The sequence below is a fragment of the Barbus barbus genome (genome assembly GCF_936440315.1).
Source record: "Barbus barbus genome assembly, chromosome: 32".
NCBI lineage: Eukaryota > Metazoa > Chordata > Actinopteri > Cypriniformes > Cyprinidae > Barbus > Barbus barbus.
The window spans coordinates 22,865,054-22,888,864 of NC_136760.1; the positions used below are offsets into that span (position 1 = coordinate 22,865,054).

Here is a 23,811-nt window from a genome sequence, read left to right on the forward strand (position 1 = left end):
AGGAACATGCTTTATGGGATTAATACGCAAACACATATATTAAGCTCCAAAACTGTTCTGTTTCTTCTCATATAAACAGAAAAAACATTATTTTGGACTAGTATGAAAAAAGGTATTTTATGTACAGTATCATGTAAGATGTTTATACTGAATAGTTATTAATATAATTTTGTTACTCACAACAACAGCATCTGTGACCTCAACATGTAAGTCAAACTGAGCAGGATTGAGCTTCTGAAATGCTCGGGTCTTACAAATCTGAACAAGAACTCTACATAAACCAAAACATCAATATACTTTTTGAGAGTTTTGCATAAAAAAAACAAAAACAAAAAAACAAAAAACAAACAAAAAAAAATATATATATACAGACACACACACACACACACACACACACACACACACACACCAATGATTGCTAACTTGTGTTTTGCAAGTCTGTGTGTGTTACCTGAGCAGTGTATGTAGCCGTGGTGTTGTTTTGGGGGTTGGAGCATAGATGTCCCTGTATTTGGACACCAAGCAGAGCCCATACTGAAGAAACCCATGTAGAGAGTCACCCAGCTCCTGTTTCTGTTAGCATGGAAACACGTTTAACATGTTTTTAATATGCTTTCTATTTTAATATATTTTAAAATGTAACTTATTCCATTGGTAAAACTACTTCAAGCTTCAGTGTCACACAATCTATCAAAAATCATTCTAATATGCTGATTTGGTTATCGTTCAAAAGTTTAGGGACGGTAAATTAATACTTTTATTCAGAAAGGATGCATTAAACAGAAAGTTCACCTAAAAATTTTAATTACTCACCCTCAAAAAAAGAAGAAAACAGTTCAACAGAAGAAAAAAACTCAGGTTTGGAACAAATTGAGGGTGAGTAAATGATAAGATATTTTTTTTTAATTTTGGGTGAACTCTCCCTTTTATGCATCCTTGCTAAATAAAAGTATTTTAAATTAATAAAAGTGACAGATACTCATATATACAAGTATATGTCACAAAACACAAAAAATACTAGAACACAAGTATTTGAAATGTTTGTCATGTAACATTTTAGCTGCTGATAAAATGTTTGGCTTTCTTGTGACAGCAACAGCTCAGCTTTACCACAGCATGACGCTGAGACATGATGACTTGATATCCACCCACAACACTGATGATTTAGGTGATAAATTGCTAAAACATCATGTGACACTGTTGCAACATCCCCGCTTGTGATGGGGTGTAGAAAGTACTTTCTAGTTCTGTACATCTACACCCACTCTGAAAGCTGTGTGTTTCAGCTTTCATATGACAGGGGCAAAAAACCCCACAAGAACCACCAACCTGTAGGTAGGGGAGTTCCTGTTGGTCCCAGTGGTACTCTATACTGGTTAGCTGCTGGAAAAGCACAGTTGAGTCCACCTCCAGGGTTTGGTAAAGTTTGCTGTAGGCCACCCACTTCCTGTGTAGCACCACAAACAACCCACACGTATGCAGAAGAGATTTAAATCCATCAGCATGTGCTCCATTCATTGCACTTAAACAGCATGCTAACACTGTTGAACTAAGCGCACTGGGTATGTAGTTAAAAGCTGTCCCTAAAAAGCTAAAATCAACACTGTCTCGTCTGCTGTTTTTATTTTATCAATCTTGCTTCCAGATCAGTGTGATGGACAGTATCACATGCTCTTACGCCAAGTCTTGGAGAAAAGGTGAAATGTCATTCTGGTTGGCGTAGTGCTCAAGCAGGGCCGTCCCCTCCCCACACAACTCTCCCTTCCACGGATTACTGTCCTGAGGGCCGAGAGTAGAGTAGCATTGAAAAACAGAGACAGATGCAGACAGTGTTGTGAAATGAAAAGCTGAGTTTAAACTTTACAGTATATAAACAGTACTGCGCAACAGGAAGTGATTTTGACGCTTACACAACCAGAGGAAATTTAAGATATTTCATCATGTTTAGATAAGCTTTCATAAATTCTCTGTTAAAGACGTACCTGTTGTTTGGAGATATGGGCTTGAACAAACTGCTGCAAGATGCCACAGTAGTTCACATAAGGACTCCGTCCGGCACTCAGGGTCTCATCTCTCTGTAATAAATGAATCAAATTAAATTCAAATTAAAGATCTGTCATTCAGTCAATAGTAAATAAAATATCTGAAGAATACTAAAAGTATGATAGTCAGTCTGCAATGTTCATCTCTGGTTTGGTCTGTTTCAAAGGTGCCAAGACCAGTGTACAAACAGACGCTTTTTTCAAGATTATACAGTATCTTTCACTTATCATAACATACTTCACATCAGTATCGTTTTGTAATTTTATGTGCTTTTCAGAATTAGTTCTTATTTATTTCCAGTGAGTAATTTTAGTGCTTTAACTCATATTTATTGTACTAGTTGTCAAGGCAGTTTCATCTCCATCAGCGTTTTTCATCTAATACTTATATTTGATTTTATTTCAACTTTATTTCAATTAACAATGTGTTAATAGTTTTAGTTTTAGTTATTGATAATAATCCTGCCACACATTCTAATGCATAGATATTTAGGTTCAGTTTTCTAAAATATTTAGTTCAAGATGAACTGAAAATAAGACCACATGCTCTGGTCATTCACACAGTTGCACTTCACTTTTTAAAAAGATATTTTAAAATAACACTTCTTTTTTTTTTTTTTTTTTTAAAGTGCAGCACAGTAGAAGATCCCTTTGTGATCTTTACGAGTTAACCAAACAAAAACCACAATTTTGAAGTACTAGACAACATGTTGGCCTGCTGATACAGGAGAAAAAAAGCTTTCACCTCTTTATGAATGAATTTAAGCTGAAGATGACACTGTCCTCTGTCTGGGTATGTCTCGGTTCGGGGCTCCAGGGTATACCATGTGTCCTCTGTGCAATGCAGGTCCTGCCCACAACACATATACAGTACATGAAGCACATGCCATGAAACTGAATATGAGAAATTGAGTTATCTTTGTACTTTATATTATAAAATCTTATATTAATACTTCTTTAAATATGACACAAAACAGTTATCACTAACAGTTATGTGTCTGAGGTAAGAACTGGTAACAGGAAATCAAAATATGAGCATTGCCTAGTGTTATGCAATATACCTTCAGCTTTAGAACAACATTGCCCAAAAAATCATCCTGTCCTTTCTCTTTTTTTGCATCTTTTATCATCCTGTGAAGAGACAGTTGAACAGTCAGAATTAAATTACATGCCTGTACCATTTATATGAATTATTTAAACTGGTTTGTATTATTTAAAAAAAACTTTAAACCTTTTAAGTCCATGGATATTTGTGCGAAACTCATCAAATTTTTGCACTAGTGACACCTCTTCATCTTTGTCCCTATAAAACAAACATCACTGTGGTGCTTAGAATTAAAACATACTATAAAATACACAGTATATCTTATTTCTAAAAAAAGCTAATTTCATTTCACGCACCACATCTCAATGTGGAAATTGGCATTTGAGATGTCTTCAAATTCCCTGTAAAAAGAAGCAAGGATTCAGACAAAATGATCAATCAGCAAGTTGCATAAACAGGTGGTCAGATACTCTCTCTATAGAAGATATGCCTACTCACAGTTTGAAGGTCTCGTCCCAGATGGGGTTGAGGGTCTGTTTCTTTATGGTTGTCTGCAACACTTGTCCTTTAGCTGAATCCCGCACTACTGCTTTCTGAGGTTTATTGGATGATCCACCACCATGAGACTCCTTGTCTTCACAAAGGATCGACAGCAGGCAGTACGGATCGCTGAATCCTGTTGTCAAATATTTAGATACATGTACAGGCTGTCTGGATAGTAGTTATTATAAAATCATGAAAAAGATATGGATGTGTTTTTACGTTTATTATTCTATTCTGAAAAATGATCAACTCTTGGTAAAAAAAAACAACAACAAAACAAAACAGATAAAATCATACCACTAATGTCCTTCCCCAGAATTCCTTTGGCTTGTTTCACTGTAACCATGAGGCAGTAGACTGGGGCCTAGTCGTGAAGATATTTACATACAAATAATTCCGTAAATAACAACATATTAATGTAATGATATGCAAACTAAAATAATATCACTTATTTAAAGGCTTTTTACATGCCTTATACATTACATGTATGTGGATTATATTACACAGGAGATTATATAATCATATTTTTATGTCAAATTCTTACCAGTTGGCTCTGGAGTTTTTCACTTAAGGTTTTATGCTCATCTTCTGCCATGGAGAATGCCTGTATTCATGGAGAATGAATATTTAAGACACAATTTAAAAACTAAATGCAACTATAAAATGAATAACAACCGTACTGTAAAATATACGAGACTACAAACAAATCCAGAAAAGTGTGTTACCTCTTTGATATAGTTTTGTAACTGCTTGGCACTGTATTGCTCTTTTGTGTGTGGTTTTCCTAGCATATGAGTGATTGTGTACAGAAGCTCCTTGTACAGCGGTTTGAGCTGCAGGGACAATAATAGTCATTATTCCACAAAGCACACTGGAAAATACATGAAGTTATCAGGCTCTGATGAATCATTACCTCCTTCTCTTTATGTTTCTTTTCACTCTCTTCTGGGTTCTCAGAGTCTTTGAAATCCTGATGGTTCAATTATATTGTAGCAAATATAATAATTTGTTTACATAATACATTATCCTTCATAGCATCAACAGAGTTTTAAAATCTCTTAAAGAAAGAAAATAATTCCTTACCTTTCTGTTCAGTTTTCTGGTCATGCCCATTCTCCGTGCAGGGGAGGACTGAGAGAGAAAGAAGAGTTTCATTTCAATTCAGAAATTTGGAGAGAAATGCAGAAATTTAGAAAGAAATTCAGTAAGTGTAAATAATTCTACAGTACCTGCCTCTGTCGAATCCGACTGGACCCTGTACTTTCAATGTGGGTCTACAGATATAAACAAATGAAACAAAGAGTGCACTTGATAATAAATGTACAATCTGCAACATTTCTGCAATCATCAAACTGATATAGAAAATACATGAAAATACCTAACACAAAAATGTACAGTATGCATAGACTCATCATAACGTACAATATCATTACGTCACAACATTGTCTATATTTCTAATTCCTGATATTCCTATTTTTATTGCTATAAAATATCCGGCAGAAATGGAATCATTTATAAAATAATATCTCATAAACCCTTTTGTAATCAGTTATCAACATGCTGTAGCAACTTGAACATTTTATTACAATAATAATGTGATACTTATTACATTATGTGCAGTTTTTACATTATGAGTTGCTACACATGCCCATGCAAATACATGATTGTTGCTATCTTCTCTGCAGCACTTCCTTATTATTAGTAACGAGGAAACTTCATCATAGTGACCCACCATCATGAGTTTAGGATGTAGCTAGTGTGCAGAAAGTAAAGGCGCCTTGCTCTTACTGAAAAAAATATATATGTAAATGTCCATTTATGTCTCCTGTAACAGAGACTAGTTTTTATATGACCTTTTATTTTATTTTAACTTTATGTTAAAATGTTTCTGTTTATGTAAATGGTCACTATTTCAGTTTCTTTTTGTTTTGCATTTAAAATAATAACTAAAAAGAGTCCCGCAGTGTGTCAAATTATATTTTTAAAGTATCAAAGTTGTTTCTCTATGATTATGAGGTCACTAAAGTCAATGCTAATTATAAAAGAATTATAAAAACAGCTAAAACAGTTTTCGTATAGCACTGCAGGTCACTGCTGTCACTGTCGTGTCAACTACCCTCAACTCATACCACTGCTGTGAGCATGCAACATATAAAACATTGCTTTGACCCCAGAAAGATAAAGATTTTTTAAAATTCATGCATTTTACTAACCTCTTTAGGAGGAAGAAGTAGATTTTCCCCTTGTGTGGATGCCCCATCTTGGACTGGAACCATATTTTACAGCTGTACTCACACCTAACCTGATTATTCAGCTCTCCTAAACTCAAGCAGCGTGAGTATGTGACAGATGCTCACAGCTTTTCTTTTGTAATATCAAATAGTGAAGCGCCTAAATTGACAGGAGTGTTGAGTCTTCAAAAACGTCTCATGTTTATGAGCGCAGTGTTTTATTTAGGGTGCGGAAGTTGGTGTTTCCTGTTAAAGGTCGGACCTGCAACTCAACTGTTTCTTCTTACAGCAGAAACTGCTACCACGTCGTCTCCTCCTGTTGTTCTGTCACTCCTTCCTCGCTCTCAACACACCACACTCTATGCCACTCACTCTTTATCTTTATGTATGTAGAGTCTATTTAAACCAGCACGGTGTAGTCTTGGTAGCTTCTTCTTATTGGATGCTCTGCTCTCATAGTTTCTCATAGTTCCCGTCTGTAACTGTAGCATACTAACTTTGTTTGCACCATTTAAAGTGGCTGGTCCTTGCTGTGTGTTATCTGTTCTCGTGAATATCAGCAGATAACATTCAGTAATAATGGAGAACACCACTGATTTGCATTAGGAAAGGAAAAAGCTTTATACCGCAAAACAGCAATGGTGTTGAATCTAACAGTTCCCAAACTCTCTGTTGGGAAGAATCAATGGGAGACCGTGCTTATTGAAATAAAGATAGACTACAGAGCTCATTAATCTGAAGATATTGACTAGACTGAATGCAGGCTTAAATCTCACAAGCAACTGTAAAATAACAAAGAGTAAAAGGAAAAAGAATGCTATTTTAAGTTATTTTTAAGTTTTTGTTGTTGTTGTTGTTTTGTACAGAAATAAATAACTGGAAATGAAAAACATATAGAATACAGCAAGGACCATTTGTATTCTCTACACTAAAATGTCCAGAGGCATGATTGCATAATTTTGTTTTAAGCATTAATAATAATACTAATAATAATAATTCATTACATTTATATAGCGCTTTTCTGCTTTTTCTAAGCACTCAAAGCGCTCTACATTGTGAGGGGTGGTGCCTTGTGGAGCATTGTTTTCCATGCAGAGAGCATGCCATTTCTGTTGGGTTGCTGAATCAGTAACCTGCAGCAAAAGCTGTGATGCTAGTGTTTGGAAAGTCTTAGTCATTCAAATGACTTTTGATCCTACCAGCATGTAATTGCATATTGCATTTGTAAATGGGAAATCCCCATAAAACATATTTTCCCCTCTATATTTAGAGCTGTAAACTTCCAAGGAGGCTGTTTCAAAATAATAATATAATATAATATAATATAATAATGCTTCCAAACTATGTGTAGTTCCCACTGCGATGTGAAGAGTAAAAGCGCCATCATGTGGTCATTATGAAGAACTTCTGGTGTTGAGAAAGAAGCGAATATGCAAAACACAGTTGAAGATAAAATCAGCGCAGAAGCGTTTTATCTATCTATCTATCTATCTATCTATCTATCTATCTATCTATCTATCTATCTATCTATCTATCTATCTATCTATCTATCTATCTATCTATCTATCTATCTATCTGTCTCTGTCTGTCTGTCTATCTATCAGTCTGTCTTTCTATCTGTCTGTCTGTCTGTCTGTCTGTCTGTCTGTCTGTCTATCTATCTATCTATCTGTCTGTCTGTCTGTCTGTCTGTCTGTAAAGTCTATTATTTAATCTTTGGTAAATATCTTACTAAAATAGTTTAGTTTGTATTATAATGCTTATATTCCACCCTGGATGTGTGGTACATTAGTAGTATTGTGTTGTGCTATATTGTTTGTTGTAGCCGTATAGAAATTCATATTGTATGTAGTTTGTTGTGCTGCAGGTCATATTCCTGAATGATAATATAATTTAGACTCACTGGGCAGCTTCCTGTCCTTCACAATAACTCCTCCTCAGCACGCGCCGCTGGTGTAGTGGTATCATGCAAGATTCCCATTCTTGCGACCCGGGTTCGATTCCCGGGCGGCGCACGCTTTATCAAACCCCTCAAAATGAAAATAGAAGAAATATTAGGTGTTGATTAATTGTGATTCACTGGATGTCGACCGACTCATCTATCATAATCAAATATGAACATTTCAAAATACTCATGTCAAGCCTTGTGGTAACTTTCTGATGTTTTCCAATACAGTATTTCCTCACAATATTTACCGCCGGTGATGACACAGGATTGTTTTACAGGTATTTAAATAGTTTTAGTTTTTCGTTCACTGTAAACTCGTCTGGCTTTTGATTGCTTGCCTTCAAAGACTGGCTGATAGTATTCGAGCGCGGGCTGTGACGGGCATTTCATTGGTTGATCCCAACTGAACGAACACGCCCCCTTCATTGAACACGGAGCAGTTTGATGAGCAAAGGGAACGGACAGTGTGTAAAAAACGACCGATAATAATATACTATTAGCTGTTGCATGTTATTTATGAATTATACAAATAAAACGCCAGATCCCATACCATAGGAGCTTTTGAAAGAAGCTAAACGAGTTTGATCGCTTTTTGTGTTTCGATTGAGTGAAAGATTCAATGAATCACTCTCCACTGGCGTATTTCTGAACGATTCTTTTAAATGAAGGGATTCAAAAGATTCACTTGAATGCATTTATTTATTTTTTAGAATAAATGTGGTGTTACCTAGTTGCTGTTATAAAATAATAACGGGATGATCTTTCATTTACAGACACAGACTTCCTCGAACACTTAATCGACGAATGCTTTCTCCACGGAAACTGAAGTAAACAACTATCGGTATGTTTTACTAGGCTCGGTGTACTACTGTTGAAACTGAATAATATTATATTGAAGGAGTTTGGCTAATGTCACTGTCTTATTAGTATACATTTATTGTATGTAGAAGATAAAAAACAATGCTAAATGAATACATGTAAGCGAAGGTAGCTTGTCATTTTGTGAACTGAAGTGCTTCTGTTGTTGTTGCTTGGCAACCAGGGTCATAAGTTTGAGTCTCTAGGAGGGTAACAAGCAACTTAACTGAAGTCTGTTCAGTGAATCGAAGCATTTCTGTTATTTATAATCCCTTACCTATTTTGTGTTTTAAAAACAGCACACTTGAATGGATCTGCACATTTCTAGATCATTACCATGACTGAAGTGAAATGTTTAAGGGGAGAATCTGGTGTTTCAGTGCTCGGATGGTCTTGTAAAGGAAAGGATGAGGAGTTCAGCATTTGTGGATGCTGTCAGTCGTGTGTCCTCTCTGAGAAACTGCACCACTCCACCCAATGGATGAAAAAGGCTGGAGGAGCATCCCAGAGGAGGTTTCTCACTGGCATCCTGGTGCGGTGCCACAATCTTCAAATCCTGGAGAATCTTCAGAGTGCTTTACAAGTCACATCAGGCAAGGATTTCACATATGCCAGGTCCAGAGGCCAGCTCAGCCGACCCGAGGACTCCATATGGAGAACGGATGGAGCAAAACTGAAAGGAATGGACACGTTGGAAACTTGGGAATGGTTTAGGAAGAGCCCAGACTGGATCAAGTCCAAGTATGTGCTGGGGCTCTTGTCTTTATGTGACACCTCTCTTTTGCACATGTTAGGAAATCTGGTGCATATCCTGATAGTTTGGGAGAAACACAAATTTCTACAATTCAGCAGTCCTGGTAAGAATGCACCGCCAACTGTACAATGATTATGAAAATAATAATAATAAAACAAAAACATTACATAATAGCAATTAAAATTGACAAATAGGGTTTTAGTAAATTGCATGAGCCTATATGATTTGAAGTAAATGATAAGTGGCAAAATCAAAAGGCAGATATGTAAATATTGTTCTCATATGAGTTCAGCTCTTTTCACCAAAGTATATCCATGTAAATCAATGCTTGTAGTTAAAGTGCCACAATACTGTAAGAATTTAGTTTTCGGATACATTCAAGGCTTTTAAACATGGTTGTTTTATTAAAATATAGTATCTTGCCTGATTTTTATGCAGATCTCTCAGCCACAGAGTCACGAGTCTCCTACCGTTCAGAATCTGACCACACAGATCTAGATCTTCTCATCTTCTCATCATGTTCTGTATATGAGCCGGCTGACCTGCCTCAAGAAGCTCACCAGGGCAGTCGAACAGATGTCTTAAAACAGGGGCTTTTAGAACAGTGTAAGTATATAAAAGTATAGCATATTAAAGTAAATATATTCATAAGTTGTGGGTCTATTCAAGTTACCCCTTTTATTATACAGTAAATGACTCCAAATCTCTCAAGAGTATCTGTGATGTGGTTGAGCTGGACGTTCAGAATGTAGACCCCTGGAACAGAAGAACAAAAGGCCAAGATTCAGCCTCTGACTGTTCGGATGATCCAGATCCTGCCCTCACTGTCGTCCCCAGGTCGTCAAAATCTCTGTCAGGGGTCAGCCGTCATAGAGATTTTATTCGAAGCCTGCCAGTCGACATTGCAAAGAGGATTTTAGGTTAGTCTAGTTTTTCCACACATGGAGCTATTAAAGGGATAGTTCACCCAAAAATGAAAATTCTGTCATTAATTACCCTCATGCCGTTCCAAACCCGTAAGACCTTTTGTTCATCTTCGGAACACAAATTAAGATATTTTTGATAAAATCCAAGAGCTCTCTGACCCTTCCATAGACTATCTCTTTAAGAGTTTGACTTTTCATACTTACTGTCAGAATTAAGAATAGAAAATGTAAGAACTAGATTTTATTTGAATTCTGTATAATGTCTGTCACTTTCCATATTCTCAGATGTTATAAATATAGATGCTTTATTTTAAATTGCTTGATATATGAGTGCATGCTTAGTCCATGTCCTTTGTTTTCGTCACCTTATTCGTTTTGGACCTATGAAATAGTCTAGACTTGTGCTGCTATGGAAACAATTTTATTGCCTGTGGACAAGAAGGTTAGGTTGACTCTAAAGATACTCTTTACCTAGAGCGTAAAACTGAACTTAAACCACACTAATGGCAAGATAACTATTTTTTATGAAATTACTATTATCAGAAATTCTTGTATCTGAGCTTTAGTTGCCATACATGTATATTTTAACATATAATATTAAATGATATTTATGCATGTTAAATTATCTTTATGCAATTATGCATTGTTCATCCTAAAGGTAGCCTAGCAGCATCCAGATGTAAGGACAAATAGCAGTTAAATATTAATATTTTTCTCCTGTTTTACATATTTTCATATTTTTTGATATTGACACTTAGGGCTTTTGGATAAGGTCTCACTGTACAGCTGCAGGCGTGTGTCCATGCACTGGCAATGCCTGACGGAGGAGGTCTTAAACGAGTTGGAAGTAAAGAAGAGTGTTGAGAAACAGGCCATGATTCTGCAGGTAATGCATAACAAAATAAACAATATCTATGTGATTTTTGACATCTCATTGATATCAAATATATCAGTGTAACCTGCAGATCAGCTGGTAGAACCTGGTGTTAGCAATAGCAAGTTCATGGATTTGATTCCCAGCAAACACACCTACTGATAATATCCATATCTTCAATGCACAATATGTTGCTTAGGATACATTTAAAACATACCAATTTTGTGAGTGTGATCATTTATATTAGCTCTCTCTTTCTTTGTTCTGCCACATGAAAGTAGTTCAAATGACTCGCGTAACTTTCTACATGTTACAATTCAAGCCTGATTATTTGTATGCATTTTCAGGGTAACTCAGCGTCTAAGGTCAACCCTGTTTATGCAAAGATCTGTGAAGTTGTAGTGCCAATCAGTGAGGAGGACAAGCACTTTCGGCATGGAGAATCTTTCCACAAACATAAGCTGGTAACAAAAAGCCACCTTTTGCACTCTGAATAAAAATGTAAACACAATTTTTTATATCTTCAGTTTAAACATTGTATAGTTTTAACAATTCCTATGTTTTTAGTTACAAGAGCAAGATTTGGATTCTATCTACAAAGGCTTTAAAACCAAGACAGTCCAATTGGAAGAACGCAACGTGTACTGTGGAGTGTATAACATATCAGTCCTGTTGGAAAGGTAGAAAACATGTAAGAATATGCTGTAAGATACATGTTAAATACATAGATGCGTCATAGTTTTAATACTTCCAGTCACTTTTTTTGCTCCATTTAGAGAAGATCCCAGTAGAGTGATGCATTATGCTGGGGGGCCGTTAGTGGTGGTTGGCTCCAAGGACCGTGTAATCAGGTTGCTGCATGTCCCATCACTAAAAGAGATTCCTCCAGTGATCCAAGGACATGCAGGTAGTATAAGAGCAGTGCTGGTTTGTGAAGAGAGAGACCTAGTTATCAGCGCCAGCTATGACCTCAGTATCAGGCTAGTCAAACATTACTGTGGTTGTTTAAAAAAGTAAGATCAGAGACAACAGTGCTTCATTTCTGTTATCCTCTCAAAGGTGCTGGAATCTGAAAACAGGTGTATGTATGATCATTTTTCATGGACATTTTGGCTCTATAAACTGCCTGGATTTGTATGAAGATAGACTGGTGTCTGGAGCCAAAGACTGTAGAGTTAAAGGTAGGCAGTTATGACCTGTATACAACTATAACAACACAATTCTATATAATGTCATTATGCCATTCTTCAGTGTCTCATGATCCTCCAAAATGTATTCTAATATGCTGATTTTAATATTGTTCAGTAAACATTTCTTCTTATTATCAGTGTTGGAAACTGCTCAATATTTTTGTGGAAGTCATGTGCTGTCATTTGGCATATTGTCTGCACTGGCATATGTACACAAACAGACCAAAGCCTAACAGCCTGAAAGAATATATGTATATCCATTTATGTATATTTATCACAGTGTGGAACCTACAGACGGGGAAGTGCGTTGAGAATCTGAAGTTCAAACACCTTAAACCAATCATGTGTGTGAAGATTAATGAAACTCTGGTGGTCAGCAGCTGTGCTGGAGGTCAGATCAGAATATGGAGCATGGAGACAGCATCACTTATAAGGGTGAGATGCTCCATGATCTTTTCCAGGGCACAAGCATGTGTTTAGAACCTTAGAAAAGCTTTGATTTAGAAAAGTACTCATAAAAACATTGGTATTCCTGACCTCCGATAAATTTCAGAAACATGTTTTTCATGAAAGAGCTACTGAATAGTTGAATGCTAGATGTTCTCCCTTACTTTCCTCATTGCAGCAAATCAGTGGCCACCAGGGGGCAGTGCTGTGTCTGTGCATTGATCAGTGGCATATCCTCTCTGGGGGTTCAGATGGGGTAGTCAAGGCATGGAGCACCAACTCTAGCTTCAAGAAGTGCCTGAGGATCTTCCAGCATCCGAAGTAACTAAACCATCAGTGACCTTACAGCTGGCCGTCCTCAATAATAACCTTTAATACCAAAATTGTGCACTTTCATAAATGGTTTGCTCTCTTGCCTATTCTCTATTATAATCTTTAGAGAGGTGTTGACCATGTCTTTCCTGTTCCTGCGGATCATTACTGGTTGCATGGACGGAAAGATCCGGATCTTCAACTTCTTAACTGGAGACTGTCTGAGAGTTATTAAGACAAACATGAAGCAATGTCCTGTCCTTTCTCTGCACACGCACCACAACACGTGAGTATACCCTACGGCCAGACATATCTCACAATTTTTCAATGCTGTTCTTTCTTATGTTATGTAATTGGACAAAGGTTGATATTGGTTGATGTTTTCTGTCATGCTTTCAGTGTGGTTGTAAACAACAGAAGCAGTGTTCTGATGCTTCAGTTTGCGGAGGTTCACTGGGACTACTCTGCCAGTGCTGTGAGGAATTTTTCTGTGCAGTCTCACGTCTCCCCTGAGAATGTGATTCAGAGCGCTGAACCGATGACTCGAGGGAGCCCCTCCAGACTAAAATGTCGTTCTCACCATTTCAAGAGCCTTTCAACCCCCAGTATGCCACAAGGTACGACCTTTCAAATGGCTTACAGTCAAATTTATATACAGAACATAATTTCTAATCTTTGCTTACAGTGGTTTATGAACTACAATAAGCAGTAATTATTTATACTATTAAAATAAATATTTAAATAAATGCATTGTTTAATATATAGTTTGCCATGTCTTGCCAAAGAATGAACTGATGTGGCTGACATTCATCATATTTAAAGCAGAAATTTGTCATTTCTGCACTACTAGCATCAACAAAAAGAATTAATGACAAAAAATAATGACTGTTTTCAAACAAGTTTCCCAGACATTCTTGTTTACATGTCAGTTCGCTCCTCGGCCATATTGTTAACACTCCTGGCAGCTCCTGTCTACTAGAATAGGGACCGAAATCTCTAAAACTGTTTTTCAAGTCAAGATTATATTTAAATAATATAATTAAAATCAGAACAAATTTTGACAAGAAGTATAGTAATTTTTCTTCTTTAGCTCAAATCACAGTAAAAAAAACTTAAAAAGCAGCTGATACCGCTATCAAAAATCCAGTTTCCTTTTTTAACCATATTAACTATTACAATTTTTGCTTTCATTTTTATATGAGTGCTCCATCTCCTTCCCCTACTGTTGAATGTACAGATATGATATGTACAAGTGTGTAGTATACAAATGTGTCAAATTTTGGATTTTATGTATAAATGTGTCAGTTATGATGGACAGTGTATAGTTAAGAAAGTTTTAATTGTTCAGGCTGAATATAGCTGAATATAGAAAATAGATAGGGTGAATTTTCTTTTCATTCTTTTCATGCCGACTTTAACGTTACTGTTTTGTACCTTTTAGATGCTCAGCAGGAGTCCACAAGGGCGGCGACATGGAGTCAACTCCAGGCTTGTCGTCACAGCAGGGTCTCCATCAGCCCACAGTCCCACACCAGGCCTCGATCTGTTCTTTCAGCAGGTAGGCCTGTCAGTGGATACAAGGACTTTCAAAACAGAGTCAGCCAGTCACAAAGCACTTCCATTAGCAGCTTGGGTAAGAAAGTAACCAAATCAAAATTATTTGATATGCAAATGTTTCTAAAAGCTTTAGAGAACATTATTTAGACATTAAAGTAGAATGTTCATGCATGAAATGTGAGAATAGCTTCCTTATTTAAAGATAAGAAGGACACCAAACGCTCAGTACTCAGCCAGAGTGAGAAGGCAGCCCGAGACAGGGTGAGAAAGCGAGGTCCTCACCACCCAATGACTCAAGACCTAATTCTACTAAGGACCAGCAGCGCCCAGCAGGGCCAGTACAGTGACCTGGCAAGGTCCAACATGGAGTTGAATGCCAGAGTACGAGATGCCTGGGGACCTGATTCATCCAAAGAGCCATCCTTTCAAACCACCACCAAAAAAACTTCCGAAATCCATACCCCATTCACTACCCATAGTGTCGACCTCAGCCCTCAGAGCTCCTCACAGTCCAGACAGACCTGTTTCACACCCCACTCCCTTCCCAAACAATCCCAGAGATCATTCAAAGTAGTTAGGTCTAGAACAAACAAGATTGGCCCACTTAATACAACTTCCCCAGAAGATGGCAAGACACCACAACGATTGTTTATGAGGCGAACCTCCATGCCCACACATTACAATGAAGATTTTGAAGTGACTAACAAGTCCAGTTCATATCATGTCCCACTAAACCCCTTCAGGGAGCATGGAGACTTTCAGCTGAGGACGGACACTCAACTGGAGGCTTACATTCAGGAGTGTACCAGACAGCAGCAGATTCACAAACATGGCAGTGGTGATGACCAAGGTAAAACTGTTTGGAAGCGCAGTCATTGTCATCAGTAAGGTACTAAAATCTAAAGGCATGACACTTTTGTCATAGCTAACCAGGCATAACTGAATTCTCAATTTAAAACTCTACAGAGGTAACATATAACGTAATACAATATTTAAAATGTTATATTGCTTTTGGTAACTTCAGTTGCATTTGGTTAAAAATCTAATTTAAGAGGATAACTTGGTTTAGAACATGTAGTGGCAACTGGTCCAAGCTGATCATTAGCTAGACCATCTGGGACCAGCAACAAACCAGCTAAAAGGTGGTTAAGCTGGTTTTTGGGACATGGTGGTTGTTCAACTAATAACCAGGTAGAAACCATGTTCCAAAACACAGCTAAATTGATTGATTTAGCATTATATCTATGCAATTTGAGCTTATTAGTGCCATGTCTTTCTTTTGTGGCTTTTTTGTATACTTGAACATGTTTGCTAGGGGGCAGCAAAGTACAAGTTAAAATGTCCCATGCAGTTCAAATGTCCCGTGTAAATGGTAATCTCAGAGTGGTACTGAGTATTGTGGTATAATGAATATTATATAAAATAGTTATAAATCTTTACATTTTAAAGGATATTTTGCATTACATTGTAATCTTTATACATTGACTTGTTTAAGATTGTGTGTTTAAGAGTGTATGATTATTTCAGACAGTTCATCACCAGTTCTGCATGCATATACAAACACTGTGACTTTTACCTAATTAATGAGAGATGCTGACAAGATGTGTAAACATATTTTGCTGATGTTGGAGAGACAATAATAAATTAGATTTGCCACACACTGTGAGTAAAGAGATCTTTGAAGAAACTGTTTATATCTCGGTCAGAACTCTGTTATTTTATTAGTGAGCTGTTCTAATTTAAAGATTGAAACTGAAAAATAGTTGTGAGATGGGGTTTATTATTGTTGAAAGTAGGCAATGTAAAGCTGTCTGCTTTAAACAAATGATGTTCATCAAATGAACATCGTCTGTTGAGGTTTTCTAATTCTAGAGATAAGTATGTAGCATTTTAATGTTGAATTGTATGTTAGTTGCATCCAGTGGTCTTAATTTAGTTGAAGAACAACACCTGTCCACTGCAATGATAGAGCTTGGAATAGCCAGGACAATTTTTAATATAACTCTGATTGGATTTGTCTGAAAGAAGAAAGTCATATACACCTAGGATGCCTCGAGGGTGAGTAAATCACAGGATAATCTTCATTTTTGCGTGAACTAACCCTTTATATGTACCTCACAACATGAAAGGAAGAAAAAAATTGTATTACTTCTATTTTGCTCCAAATTTAACGTAAAAGCCAATTTGAATAAAATGGCTTCTGATTGGTCAATGAAAAACAGCAGCCATGAAATTAAAGACAATTTGTGCTTTTAGCAGTCGTACTGTTGCTGCTTTCAGTGCTTCTTTTATTCTGTCATCTCTGTTTAGCCATCTTTCTCCCTTTGAAAATGAACTGAACATGGTGATCAACTCAAGATCAGTTATCTGTAAGTTTCATAAAAATATTGCCTCAGAAAACATGTTTAGCCACCACCGCAACACAGACAATAATGTGTTCTTTGGTAAGCCTTCATCAGTCAAGCATGGATTGGAAACTTCTGGGCACAATACTTGTCTCTTTCTTTGATTCACTTATTCAAAACAAATGTGTTCAAAAGTGATTTGTTGCGGAAATGAATCATATGATACTTCTCAAAGTTGGATCGTTGATGCCATTGGTTTTGTGTCCAGCAGCTGTTTGTGACCCATCCTGATCAGTTCTTTCTACTTGCCACCTGCTGCATTACTGAAGGGTGTAGATGAGTTTCTGTTCCAGAGAGGTTCCATTTGAGCATTCAACAGCGGTGCAGCAGAGGAAGCAAACGGCAAGTGAAAGCAGTGGAGAGCGATGGGTGGGCCGCAGTAAGAGCAATCACCCCTCACCCCTGAAGGCCACTCTCTCAGGAGCTATCTTTTGCTAATTTGATTTAATCTGCAGAAAATTGGGCTTCACCGTATCCCTCTTTTCTTTCCAACCAGTGACTGTGTCTAAAATCGAGGGGAGGAGAACGCACTCCTAAAAGCCTTCTCAGTGGACACTGAAATCCTGAAAACCCAGCATTGTTCCCCCAGGTAGCAGCCTTGTTGTCTGGGGTCACCGGCTCCATGGTGAGATAACGAGCATGAAATCAAAGCAAAGGTGAACAACAGACATGCTTCATGCAGGAGTGCGCACAGGCCTCCTGTTCCTCTCTGAGACCTGGGGTGGGACGTATTGAGGCTGTTCGTTTTGGGTGCGGGGGCTGGATGCATGTAGGAAAAGAGTAGTCTCTGCTTTGCATAAAGCAGCTCAGATGTGAGTTGAAAACCTGAACAATAAGGCGGAATCGGTGCATATGAATGACCAGAAGGGCTTGTGATCTCCATTTGTCTGGGAGCGAGAGGGATTTAGTCATGACGGTCTGTCAAATCACATTGCTGCAGATGTGCTACGTAGGTGGCAGTTGGAAGCACATGTCAGGCTGTTGCTTAAAGGTCCCAGTGGCTCATATTTTAACTCCTAAACCACAGTTTATTTGCATGGCATGTTGACATTTGACAGAACTGTCACCAGGCTGGGTAGACATGACAGAATGAGGGTATACAGACGAACTACATTAATTAGGCCTCATTTTGGAAAGAAATGAATGACTAGTTTATGCTTCGCTTTTATATGAAGAAACCTAAACCAACCGATATCATTCAGTTTGGGGTGATTTTTTTTTAGGATTTTTTTCATATTTAAAATACAAATCCTTTGTAACAATATAAATAACTTTGATGTCACTTTTGATCAATTTAATGCATCCTTACTGAACAAAAGAATCACCATTATATCGAGAAGCTAAGCTAGTGTGTGTGTAATTCTCGACTAGGATGTGATGTGAAAGGAAACCGTAGAAACAGATGGTTTGGTTTTCTTTGTCAAAACTGTGTTTCTCTTTATTTCCTAATAATATTTTCTGTGGAGAGAAATCTGAAGCTAAATATCCAGTGGCTGAAGTAAATACTTCAGTCGTTGACTAAATATCCTGTCAGGAGCGTGATGTTGTAACTCTATCTAAACCTGATGGCGTCACTTAAATACAAAAACAGTGGAACGTGCATGGAAGCCACAGCTTTTCTTTTATTAAGACTCCAAAACCTAGCGAACTGCCTTGCTGTCTGCTGGCTGCGTAGGCAGTGGTCTTCTAAGAAATTAAACTTCACAAGAAGGTGATTTGGGATGGTTACACGAGCACAAAGCGCACAAGAGGTTTGACTCAACATTTGATTTACATTTATATCACAAAAAGTGCTACAGGAATTGAGTTCTAAATACCGGAAATAAGTTAGAATTTTTTGCACTTCCAATTTGTCCAAGTGGGTTGACCTGAAATAAGGTCTGTGGTTAACATAAGCTCAAGATATTTTTGTGTTTATTCTACAAATAACCCACTCTTTATTTGTATTTTTTAAGCTTTTATGTGTCTTCAAGAAGGCATTTGCTAACAATTGATAAAATAGGATAATGAACAGGTAAACTCTACTCCTCACTAGGTGAACATTCACAACATTTTTGTTTATATACTAGTGCTTTAGCAAACTATTCTAACTCCTCAAATTTACACAGATTTGAAATAAAGACTGAAGAGTTGTCAGAAAGTTAGGGGTAGTCATGCAATTGTGATGCAGTGTGTTATCCTAATTTTTGCCTTTTACTTCTTCTGATGATTGTTTTTAGACTTCAAAATAAAAAAAAATAAAAATCTCAGAAAGCAGCATAATTATATGCCTACAAATACCCGATAATGCCTTAAAATGTTGAGTACGCAGGCAGCTCACTAGGTTTTTAAAAAGAGAAGTTTTGTATCTGAGGACAATAATATCTGAAAAGCAGATAGGAATGGAAGCTGGATCAATTAGTTTTGCTGATAAGGATTGGAAACGTAAGCTGAATTTGGGTGGGCAATTGCATCTATTTCCGAGCTGTGCTATTGGACTAATTCCCTCCCAGCTCATTCATATAGTTAACCTGATTGCTCATTGATTGGTTTTTATCAATAGCAGACATTGTGTGGTTTTGGTAACTTTAACTTGTTCAAAGAGCCCTTGATTAGGTCAGCCTGGTGGAAAGACAAGTGTGGATCAAAGAGTGGAGTGCTGGTGGACGGGGTGCTGATTTTTTCAAGTTGACAGATTGTTATTTTCAAGTGTCAGTCTTTGTTTTCGGTGATGCCTCCCTGTAGGGCTCAGGTTACCAACTTATGACTGAGTTTGGTGTTTATATGGAAGCAAGGAATCACCTGTAGGTGGTGTTGTTGATCTACACATTGCTAATGAAAAAGTCTTATTGCTGCTGCTGGTTAGAAATGATTTACCAGCCTCATGCAACAGCATGTCATTATTTCCACATAAATACGGCGTTTTACTTTGTCAGCTCCCTGTCAGTTTAGTAACTCTACCATGCCACTTGACATTTATTCTACCATCTGAATTCCAGTTTCCTCTAAAAGGGATAGTTTACCTAAAAATTAATATTCTGTCATCATTTACACACTCAAGTTATTCCATGAGTTTATTTCTTCTGTTGAATAATATTTCATAGACTATTTAGAAGAATGTCGGTAACCAAATATTTGCCAGTAGCAAAATGAAAGAAGTCAATGGCTACTGGCAACTCTTTGGTTATCAACTTCCATTATTTTTTTGGTTGTTTTGGTGATTGTTTGGGTTACACTAAAAAGTATGATGTCGATAGTTGCATCCTACCTATTTTAATGTAATATTTGCAAATTTATTTCATAAAATAAATGTTTAAAAATGTCAGAATACACCAAGTAGTAGATACTAAGGTTTGTAGCAACCCATGTGTTTAAGACAAGCAGCCTATTCAAGAAGATAATATTATTGGTTTTATTCTCAGAGGAGACTTTGGAGTTTTAAAAGGCTCTCAGTTCTGGTCAACCATAGTGACCCAGACGTGTAGAGCCGAAAGTGATGATTGTTATAATTCAAAGGCGTAAATACGGAGACGGAGAAGTCAAAGGTGAACTGCGTAAAACTTCCTGATCAGAGGGGGCAATGGAGGGAGGCAGCCTCAAACAAGTAGCCAATTCACACAGGAAAGATTTCCATAAGCAAGCTTTACTATGTTTTCCGACTTTTAACGCCAAGCTGAAATGAATGGCAGTCTAATTCGAGCAGGCACCGTCTGTCAGTCTAAGCTACAGGTTAGTTGATGAGTGTTCTGGAATTTGTGTATTCAGGGCATTTCCAGTTATTTACCAAATGTTTAGTCAAATAGTGCTGCAGTAAGAGTTTTATGCACAGCTTCCATGAATTTAGGTTAGTTTGACGAATAGAGGCCTGCTCACAGCAACCCAGAGGAAAGTTTTATTGCACATAAGATGGTCTTTCGGTGCTCAGGATTGGATTTTCTATTTATGCGATCTTGTGCTATTCTTTTAATGCATTTTCAATTGCTTATTGTCATGTGGGATTGATTTTAGATGATTTATGTGGTCTATGTTGGGCATTGAGTTCTTGATTATATTTTATTATACTGTCAAAGTTTATTTTAGATGTTTCTCTACGTTCCTGTAGAACAATTAGAAACTAATTGTTGTCATACAGGTTGAAAGTTGAAAGATCGTATTGAAATCTAACTTTTAATAGTGTATGTTGGTATATTGGCAAATCCGAGGACAGTTTGAGATGTTGAGAACTTTTCTAAAACTATAAAAGGGACACGTGTGATATTACTTGGGTCATTTCTCAGGAGAAAAATATAAAGTGCACAAGATCTAAGAAAATGTCTTTATTCTCTTGCAATGTACGTTATTATTCAAAAGAGTTTTTTTTTTTTTTTAAGTAATACAACTTATTTAACAAGGATTCATTAAACTGATTAAAAGTGACAGGGAAAAAAAACTGTTTTAAATCAATTCTGTTGTTTTGAACTTTCTATTTAGCAAAGAATACAGAAAACATGCAACACGGTTTCCACCAAAATATTAAACTATTAGATAATGAAAATAAATGCTTGTTGAGCACCAAATCAGCATATTAGAAATTATTCATGTTTATTTTTACAGTTTTAAATTGTAATAATATTTTACAATATTAATGTTTTTACTTGGGTTTAAGTAAAAGATCAAATAAATGCAGCCTTGGTGAGCATAATAAACTTTTTTAAATAAAAAAAATCTCACAGAGGCATGTGTAAGATTACCTTTAAGGTTGTCATTGTTCTGTAGGAGAAACAATGGAGATATTAAAGTAACCTTTTGTTTTTTTTCTTTAGGTTTGTGTAAAATGTGACCTAAAAGTATTAAATATTCACAAAATATCTTTGCATAAAAGTAGTTCTATAAAAAGTCTGGATGCCTAAATTCACTGATTTTAATTTTGAATAATAATAATAAATATGTGCATCATTCTGCATGTTTAATTCTCGGGATTGGTTGTGAATATCTATAGGACTTAAGAAAAATTTCAATAATTAGCTCATAAATACAGTACCTTTCATCAAAGTCATTCTAAAACCTAAAACCAAAATGCGTTCTTGTCTTAGGACATCTTTGATTAACATTTTTGATCCACTTCAAATGTTGACTACTGTACATAATGTGTATTGGTACAAAGCCAATTTTCTTGTATCACGTAAAAAAAAAAAAATTATTCAGCACCTTAAGAACAGGATGTTGCCCTGACTTCTTTCTGCCCCGTTACACTATCAGGGCTGTTTTTGTAAGTGGTAGTAATCGGTGGGATTAGTCCGCTAACACAGACAAAGCGGTCACTGAGCAGAACAGTTAATGAAGAGCACTATTAGAGACGTCCTAAGGGCCCGACTCCAGAACCTCATCCTGCTTTAACAAGCAATTAGCCATTACTGCACGCTTGCCAGAGATGTTACTCTTTCTTGGTCCTTAAAGGCACAGGAAACAGAAGAACAACATGCGATATGTCATTTAGAAAGATGCATAAATGCACCAACACATTTTGAAGCACTGAAATCTGAACATTTTAGCTATATTTAGTGATTGTTATCAGGAAAGCGAGTTACATTGCCGCACTTTTGTCTCAGGGGCTATCAGATTTAAATCCAAGCTGTGAGTTTAAACTGGATTTAACCTGGTTCAAGAGGGATTGCAGGCTGTAAGATTTGGCTTGAGTTCAGTAGAGCTATAGTCAATGCTGAAATATACAGTGGTGTGAAAAAGTGTTGGCCCCCTTCCTGATTTTTTTTTTTTGTCACACTTTAATGTTTCAGATCATCAAACAAATTTAAATATTAATCAAAGATAACACAAGTAAACACAACATGCAGTTTTCAAATGAAGGGTTTTTTTTTATGAAGAGAAAACAAAATCCAAACCCACATGGCCCTGTGTGAAAAAGTGTTTCCCCCCTCCCCCCGGTTAAAACATAACTGTGGTTTATCACACCTGAGTTCAGTTTCTCTAGCCACTCCCAGGCCTGATTACTGCCACACCTGTTCGCAATCAAGAAATCACTTAAATAGGACCTGCCTGACACAGTGAAGTAGACCAAAAGATCCTCAAAAGCTACGCATCATGTTGAGATCCAAAGAAATTCAGGAACAAATGAGAAAGGAAGTAATTGAGATCTATCAGTCTGTAAAAGGTTATAAAGCCATTTCTAAAGCTTTGGGACTCCAGCGAACCACAGTGAGAGCCATTTTCCACAAATGGAGAAAACATGGAACAGTGGTAAACCTTCCCAGGAGTGGCTGGCCGACCAAAATTTCCCCTAAGAGCGCAGCGACGACTCATCCAAGAGGTCACAAAAGACCCCAAAGAATTGCAGGCCTCACTTGCCTCAGTTAAGGTCAGTGTTCATGACTCCACCATAAGAAAGAGACTGGGCAAAAATGGCCTGCATGGCAGAGTTCCAAGACGAAAACCGCTGCTGAGAAAAAAGAACATAAAGGCTAGTCTCATTTTTTCCAGAAAACATCTTGATGATCCCCAAGACTTTTGGGAAAATACTCTGTGGACTGATGAGACAAAAGTTGAACTTGGTGTGTGTCCCATTACATTGGGGGAAAAATAACACAGCATTTCAGTAAAAGAACATCATACCAACAGTAAAATATGGTGGTGGTAGTGTGACGGTCTGGGGCTGTTTTGCTGCTTCAGGACCTGGAAGACTTGCTGTGATAAATGGAACCATGAA

At 37.0% G+C, this 23,811-nt stretch overlaps 2 protein-coding genes across 2 annotated transcripts in view; one reads left to right on the forward strand and one right to left on the reverse strand.

Annotated features, from left to right (window-relative positions):
* Window positions 1–6,365, reverse strand: part of LOC306852615 (protein unc-13 homolog D-like) — a 12,870-nt gene extending 6,505 nt beyond the window's left edge. The window contains exons 1-17 of the mRNA XM_079389592.1: window positions 5,844–6,365; window positions 4,860–4,904; window positions 4,714–4,761; window positions 4,544–4,600; window positions 4,356–4,463; window positions 4,175–4,234; window positions 3,928–3,994; window positions 3,586–3,763; window positions 3,444–3,488; window positions 3,274–3,345; window positions 3,104–3,173; window positions 2,788–2,892; window positions 1,983–2,075; window positions 1,679–1,779; window positions 1,330–1,447; window positions 452–573; window positions 181–271 (exon numbers count right to left, since the gene is read on the reverse strand). Coding sequence (XP_079245718.1) covers window positions 181–271; window positions 452–573; window positions 1,330–1,447; window positions 1,679–1,779; window positions 1,983–2,075; window positions 2,788–2,892; window positions 3,104–3,173; window positions 3,274–3,345; window positions 3,444–3,488; window positions 3,586–3,763; window positions 3,928–3,994; window positions 4,175–4,234; window positions 4,356–4,463; window positions 4,544–4,600; window positions 4,714–4,761; window positions 4,860–4,904; window positions 5,844–5,906 — 1,443 coding nt within the window. The 5' untranslated portion in view covers window positions 5,907–6,365. The remainder of the gene's footprint in view (window positions 1–180; window positions 272–451; window positions 574–1,329; window positions 1,448–1,678; window positions 1,780–1,982; window positions 2,076–2,787; window positions 2,893–3,103; window positions 3,174–3,273; window positions 3,346–3,443; window positions 3,489–3,585; window positions 3,764–3,927; window positions 3,995–4,174; window positions 4,235–4,355; window positions 4,464–4,543; window positions 4,601–4,713; window positions 4,762–4,859; window positions 4,905–5,843) is intronic.
* A 1,868-nt stretch (window positions 6,366–8,233) lies between these two features.
* LOC306852256 (F-box and WD repeat domain containing protein 10B-like) lies at window positions 8,234–16,418 on the forward strand. The gene is made up of 15 exons (XM_079388970.1): window positions 8,234–8,650; window positions 8,967–9,524; window positions 9,860–10,027; window positions 10,111–10,341; window positions 11,106–11,233; window positions 11,569–11,685; window positions 11,789–11,901; window positions 11,998–12,201; window positions 12,281–12,402; window positions 12,692–12,846; window positions 13,037–13,179; window positions 13,298–13,456; window positions 13,570–13,787; window positions 14,612–14,803; window positions 14,930–16,418. Exons 2-15 carry the CDS (start codon window positions 9,005–9,007, stop codon window positions 15,613–15,615), a joined length of 3,156 nt encoding a protein of 1,051 aa, XP_079245096.1. The 5' UTR covers window positions 8,234–8,650; window positions 8,967–9,004; the 3' UTR covers window positions 15,616–16,418.
* The last annotated feature ends 7,393 nt before the right edge of the window (window positions 16,419–23,811 follow it).

Excerpts from the sequence above, each read along its gene's own strand:
- LOC306852256 (XM_079388970.1), top strand. The coding sequence starts at position 9,005 with ATGACTGAAGTGAAATGTTTAAGGGGAGAATCTGGTGTTTCAGTGCTC. Across the intron at positions 10,028-10,110 it reads ACAGGGGCTTTTAGAACAGT|TAAATGACTCCAAATCTCTC; the intron begins GTAAGTATATAA and ends TTTATTATACAG. Across the intron at positions 12,202-12,280 it reads AGCTATGACCTCAGTATCAG|GTGCTGGAATCTGAAAACAG; the intron begins GCTAGTCAAACA and ends ATCCTCTCAAAG.